The 7,223-nt window shown below is 40.3% G+C and overlaps 1 protein-coding gene across 1 annotated transcript in view; it reads right to left on the minus strand.

Moving 5' to 3' along the window:
- Positions 1-2,187, minus strand: part of TMPRSS11E (transmembrane protease, serine 11E) — a 55,797-nt gene extending 53,610 nt beyond the window's left edge. The window contains exons 1-2 of the mRNA XM_006873786.1: positions 2,081-2,187; positions 375-499 (exon numbers count right to left, since the gene is read on the minus strand). Of these exons, the coding sequence (XP_006873848.1) occupies positions 375-499; positions 2,081-2,187 (232 nt within the window). The remainder of the gene's footprint in view (positions 1-374; positions 500-2,080) is intronic.
- Positions 2,188-7,223: the final 5,036 nt, after the last annotated feature.

Here is a 7,223-nt window from a genome sequence, read left to right on the forward strand (position 1 = left end):
CAGAACCAACTTGATGGCACACAACCACCACCATCATCAATAAATCAATTGTGAGTATTAATCATATTTCTTATGCTTCGCCACTGTTCCCCCTCTTTAAGATATGATTATTGCTTATTAAGTAATATGCAAACTAGCGTGCTGTTCCCAGCAGGAAGCATGGCTGCATCAAAGCTAGAAGCCAGAATCCTCTTGACCTTGAGAATTCAATGAGAGGCAATGCAAGAAAATAGTTCTTTTTGCCAGTTATGCAAATAAATTGTAGTAATGAATTAATAAACAAACAAGAGGCAAAAAAAAAAAAAAAAAAAAAGGGAAGACAAGTAAGGAAATACTTATGTGAGTCATAAGATGTCAGGGCAGCTCATACTTACTGTATCTCACATAATGAACAATAAGTCCAATGCACACTGCCAGGACAATCAAGGATATAAAGGTGATAAGGCCAATAACCCAGGGCTCCAAGCAAACTCTTTTCCTAGCCCTCACCACAGCTGGCCTGAGAAAGAAAACAAATACATGGGTTAGATACACACCATATCCACTCCTTAAACAAAGTAGATTTTTCTGAGGAATAAAGGACATTCAGTTAAACAGTAATGTAATGTCATGGTTTATAACACAATCCTGTCTCCAGGTTTCCTAAACCAATCCTAACTCAGGTACTTGACCTTACAAACCAAAAAAACAAATCCATGGCCCCTAAATCTACTCTTAGTCTTAGTGACCCTATACAGGGTTTCTGATGCTAAATCTTAATGGAAGCAGATGGCCTCACCTGTCTCGCACACAATGGCTGGTGGTATAAAACTGCCAACCTTGCATTTAGTAGCCCAAAGTCTATTGCACAGCTCCTTGCCTTAAGGAAGTAATTTAGCATCTGAGTCCCATCCAGAAAACAAGGATGGTAGTAATAGCATCTATCCTGCAGAATTGTTCAGATTATAGTGAAATACTGTATACAAAGTGCTTATAACAGTGCCTTGCATATAGAAATGCTGTATAAGGTGTCCTGGTGTAGTTCTCTAGGATAAGCACTGGATTGCAAGGTCAGTTTGAACGGCAAGGTTGGTGGCTCAAACTCACCAGCAACTACTTGGAAACCCTATACAAGGCCACTATGAGTTGAAACTGACTTGGTGACACTTAAAAACAACAGCAATATAAGGGCCATTGTTAGCAGTGCGAAACTACCAGCGGTTCAGCAGGATAAAGATGAGGCGTTCTGCTCCGGTAAAGATTTACAGCCTCGGAAAAGCTGTACAGGGTCGCTATGGGTCGGTTCCGACTCCACAGCATGTAGCAGCAGCAGCAGCAGCATTGTTTATTTAAGGAGCTCTGGTAGCGTAGTGGTTACAAATCGGGCTGCGAACGGCAAGGTCAGAAGTTCGAAACTACCAACTGCTCCAAGGGAGAAAGATGAGGCTTTCTGCTCCTGTAAAGATTTACAGCCTCGGAAACCCTGTACAAGGTCGCTATGAATCGGAACTGACTCCACGGCACATAACAACAACAATTATTTATTTAGAGTCCTGGCGTGGCACTGTGGGTTAATGCACTGGACTGTAAAGTCGTTTGAACAGCAATGTTCAACAGCAGTTCAAGCCCACTAGCCACTCCTCGGAAACCCTATACAAGGTCGCTATGGTTCGTAACCGACTCAACGGCACTTAACAACAGCAACATTATTTATTTAGCCGCTGAGTACAAGATCTTATACCTATCTGCCTGTTTGGTATACTGTGATGACTTGCATTTTGCATGTGATGTTGGAAACTATGCCACCCGTTTTTTCAAATACCAACAGGGATTATGGCCAGCTTTCAGCAGAGTTTCCAGACTAAGACAGGCTAAAAAGAAAAACCTGGTGATGTACTTCCAAAAAGTAGCTGAAGGAAACATTATGACTCACAACAGAACATTGTCCTACTTACTTGCTTTGTACACATCACTGTTGTTAAGTGCCTTCAAGTCAGTTCTGATGCCTACGACCCTATATAGGGTTTCCAAGGGATGGTTGGTGAGTTTGAACTGCCAACCTTGCGGTTCAAACTGACTTTGCCATCCACTGCTTACCTACAGCACCACACCAGGGCACCGTGAGTAGAGAAGTGGAGGTCCAGCAAAGGTGAGGGGAATTTCAGTGAAATGGACAGTCGCAATAGCAATGATGATGGGCCTGAACATACTAGAAATTGTGAGAATGATGCAGGGCCAGGCTCCATTTCATTCTATTGTACAGAAGGTTACTATGAGTCTGCGTTCACTTGATGGCAGCTAAAAACATGTACAAGATACTAAGGCAGGTGATACAGAAACTACAAGGAGGTTTATAGCACTGCTTCTAGCACTCTGGAATCTAAATCAGTCGAGGATTCCAGACGGAATTCTATTCTCTTTCTAATTCTTTCATTTATTTCCAAGCCAAACCTTAAGAATATATCTGAAAGCTAACCTGAGACTCCCTCCTAAAGAAGCTCCCTTACAACTAATACTTATTCCTGAGCTTTTGGGATGCTACAGGAAATCCTTTCTGTGTGAAATTTCCTCAACTTCTTTCAAATGCTTTGCCTCCAAAACCTGTCACTAAAATATGTTGGTCAACCTAGTTGTTGTTTGACTAATAAAGTCATTATTCCCTTGGGATGTAGTAGTTGCTAAGTTCAGTTCAAAAGTTAAAGAAAATGAAATAGTGAGTCAGAGTTGGCTAAGGCACTTGGGTGGTTGTTGGTGGTTATGTGCCATGGAGTCGGTTCTGACTCATAGCGACCCTGTACAGGATTTCTGAGGCTGTAAATCTTTATGGGAGCAGAAAGCCTCATCTTTCTCCCACAGAACAGCTGGTAATTTCGAACTGCTGACCTTGCAGTTAGCAGCCCAATTCATAATCACTACATTAGCAGAGCTCCTTTTATTTTCTAGTTATAGGGTTAATTATCACATGAATAGAATTTGTGGTGTGCACATCCTGTTCCTAGAGCTCTATGGGTCTGGACGATGTGGAGTGGTGGGAATGTGCTGCTATCTTAGAGGAAGCTCTGGGTGCTCAATCACTATAAGTAGAATTCTTATTCCAGCTCTTTCCTTACCAGCTCTGCAAATTAGGCAAATCATTTAAACTTTGAACTAAATTCTTCTGTCAATTAGATGCAGGATACTCACACAGTCTAAATTTTTGTGAGACGCAGAATAAGATCACAAATGTGAAAACTTTTGCAAACTGCAAAGCAAAATACAGTCAATATTTTCTTTTGCTTACATAAATCAAAGAAATTCTATTTCTTATTGATGTAGGACTAGGAAGAGATGACACAATCATATTAGTCCCTTCCATACTATTACCCCATCCTGACCCTGCCTGGGAACAGGACAGGAAGCACTGTCACCAAAATCAACAATGTCGTCATCACTACATGACTTTGCCTCTAGATGACACTGGGAGGTAGTGGAAGGCTCCTGGGACTCTACTTGGTCTTCTCCCTTTCTCTTCTGACTTTCCCATGGGGCCATAACCAGAGCAACAACCTCTTCCTCTCCCCTACCTCTTTCATGCACAGTCCTCCCTTGAGTGGGACTCCAAACAACTGTTCCTCAAATTGCAGTTGCTCAGTATGAATGGACTTCTCTATGAGGAGTCTGCCTTTTATGTGCAATGCGGTCATAAAGTCCAATAACTGAATGCTATTTCATTCTTCCTAGATGATTACTACTCATCTGCTTCAGAAGAAAGGAGATGCGTTTAGCAGACGTAAGCAAAACTTTTGGGGAAATGGCAGGGAAGGGAGGACTTCTCAACTAATCTCAAAAAAGTTCGATAAAAAAAAAATGAATTTATGATTATAAGAAACCTGACAAAATTGTCAATGGTTCAAAATCACCAAGTAAAATTGTGAAATATAAGACCAAGTCCTATTTGTTCTATTATAATTTTTAATCAAGACAGAAAAGTAAAATAATTTAACCATTAAAAATGATTAATAAATCTATATGTGTTAACATGAAAAATGTCAATTATATATTTTAGTGGGAAAAAAAATCATATGTATTCTTTGTCCCAGTTTTGGGACATACAGTAAAATTATGAAACTATATTTCATTGAAAAATATGCCATATTATTAACAGTGAGGAATGAGAGGCAGGAATAAAAGAGAAATTTTACTTTACATTCTGTTTGTTTGTTTTGTGGTGGCTTCTGTTTTAAAATAAATTTTGTTGTTGTTAAGTGCCATCGAGTCAGTTCCAACTCATAGCAACTCTGTGTAGAGTTTCCGAGGAGCGGATGGTGGGTTTGAAAAGTTGACTTTGTGGTTCGCAGTCTAGTGCCGATCCTAGAATACCACAGCAGTTTGTTTTATGGTGGTTTGTTTTTCAGAACAAATACGTATGACTATTAAATTAAGTGAAAGACAAAAAGCGATACTTAAGTTGGAAATAAAAATAGCTCTGGGAGTTTTCACAGCAATCCCATCACTGTTGTGCATAAGATATTTCCTCCTTCTCTGACCCCCATCTCTTATACCTACTACAGTGACACTCAGTCTTTGGTGGTTTTGTTGTTGTTGTTGTTTAGTGCCATCGAGTCGGTTCCGACCCATAGCGACCCAGTACAGGGTTTCCAAGAGGTGTAAATCTTTACAGGAGTAGAAAGCCTCATCTTTCTCCCGCAGAGCAGCTGGTAGTTTCGAACCGCTGACCTTAAGGTTCGCAGCCCGATTCGTAACCACTACGCTACAGAAGGAAGCAAAACAGATTGCATAGAACAAGGAAAATAAAAGAATCCAGTCAAAAACATTTTGAATAAACAATTTAATGAGCAGGCTTCTGAGTTATTTATTGCATAGTCTTCAATGAGCAGATTCAGTTCTCTCTCTTTATTTCAAAAAGAGATAATAGTTCACAATCCTTCCTAAGGTATCAAATTATGTTAAAAAAAAAAAAAAATGGTGATGTATTTGGGTACTTTGAGGTCCCAACTAGAAAAATCATTGTGTAAATAGGAGGGACTATTATTATGATGATCATCATTATTTTAATTATGAATAATAGTCGTAATGACCACATTACTGAGTTGTTTGTCATTTGAAACTTTGCCTTCTCCCTTCCCTTCCCAGTTTGTATTACTTTTCAAACTTTGTTCACATTGCTTCTTAATTTTTTGTTGTTGTTATTTTTGCAGCAAGAGATTTCAATACTGAATTATTTCAATTTAATTGTGCTAGGAAGTAGTTTCAAAAAATTTAGTAAATGTAAGAATAAAGACATTTTAGCCGACAAGAGACACTTGTGTAGTTAATCCCCACCTGCCCATAAACCCTAATCCAATCATGGTTACCACATACTGAAATTTATCTGAACTCTGTCTGGAACTTATCCTCCTTTAAATCACCTTCAAGAATCTCTGGTAGCATAGTGATTATGAGTCAGGTTGCTAACCTCAAGGTCAGCCATTCCATGGGAGAAAAATGAGGCTTTCTTCTCCCATAAAGATTGACAGCCTCGGAAACACTATGCAGGGTTACTGGGAGTCAGAACCGACTCCACAACACACCACCACCACCACCACCAAATCACCTTGAGACAGACTGGTTAAATTCTAATAGTTTCTGTGATGTCAAGTAACTTTCTTTTTAAGATTCTTCTTACTTTAGAGGCAAGTTAGGTGAATATTAAAATATGGTTACATTTTTATTAGACCAAAATTTCCAAAAGAAAAGCAATGTTCACAGAGCTATATTATCATGATAGAGAAGCCATTATTTTATCATGTATTAGTGCACCATTTGGAGTCCTGGTTGCACTGTAGGATAAGCACTGGACTGCTAACTGCACGGTCAGCAGTTCAAACCTACTAGTTGCTCCTTGGAAACCTGTACAAGGTCACTATGAGTCACAACAAACTGATGGTACTTAGCAACAACAACAAATGGGTCATGTTTAAAAATAGTGCTAAAAAAGAAAACCAATAACTACAAAGAGTCAAAGCTAAGAGGAATGACACTAATCCAAATGAACTGCCTAGAAAGCTGGAGAGTAAGTCAAGGTTTATCATGAAATTTACCAAAGCCAACAGCCCTATACAATAATACAACGCTCTTAGTTGACTAATACCATTTGATTAATACCAGTTGCTGTTGAGTCAGCTTCAGCTCATAAAGATCCCACGTGTGTAAGAGTAGAACTGTGCTTCATAGTATTTTCAATAGCTGACTTTCCAGAAGCAATCAGGCCTTTCTCCCACGGCACCCCTGGGTGGACACAAACTTCCAATCTTTCAGTTAGCAGCCAAGTATACTAATTGCTTACAACTCCCAGGAACTCCAAAGGAACAAAAGCAAAAACCCAAACCCCACTGCCATCAAGTCAATCCCTACTCAAGATGCCCCGATAGGAGCAGACAGCCTCATCTTTCTCCCACAGCCACCATGCTGTTAGCAGGGTAAGGTTTAATCCACTGTGCCACCAGGGCTCCTTAGTAAGTGCTGTCAAGTCAATTCTGGCTTATATTGACCTTGTATGGGGCTTCCGAGGAGGGTCTGCTGAGTTAGAACCACCAACTTTGTGGTTAGGAGTCCTGTGTGTATGCTACAGTGTCATACCAGGACATCTAAGACTCCAATAAGCAAACCCACTGCCATAGAATGGATTCTGATTTGTAATGGCCTTATAAGGAGTTTCTGAGACTGTACATTGTTACAGGAATAGACAGCCTCATTTTTCTCCTGAGGAGAGACTGGTCGGTTTGAACTGCCAACCTTGCAGTTAGTAGTCCAGTGATAATCCTACAGTGCCAGCAGGATTCCCTTAGGACTCCAATAACTTACTCACTGCCATCTAGTCGATTCTGACTCATAGCGAGCCTGTATAAAGTTTCAGAAGCTTAAATCTTTACAAGAGCAGAAAGCCTCATCTTCCTCCCATGGAGCAGTTGGTAGGTTTGAACTGCTGATTTTGTGGTCAGCAGTCCAGTGCTTATCCTACAGTGCCACTAACCATTCGGATTCCAATGTTGCTGTGTTGCTACATGCCATCAAGTTGGTTCCAACTCATAGTGACTCCATGTAGAAGAGAATGAAACACTGCCCGGTCCTTTGCCATCTTCACAATTGCTGCTACACTTGAGCCCATTGCTGCTGCCACTGTGCCAATTCGTCTTGTTGGGGGTTTCTTTCTTTTTTACTGACCCTCCACTTTACCAAGCATGATGTCCTTCTCCAGGGACTGG

Source organism: Chrysochloris asiatica, unplaced genomic scaffold (assembly GCF_000296735.1).
Source record: "Chrysochloris asiatica unplaced genomic scaffold, ChrAsi1.0 scaffold00254, whole genome shotgun sequence".
Lineage (NCBI taxonomy): Eukaryota > Metazoa > Chordata > Mammalia > Afrosoricida > Chrysochloridae > Chrysochloris > Chrysochloris asiatica.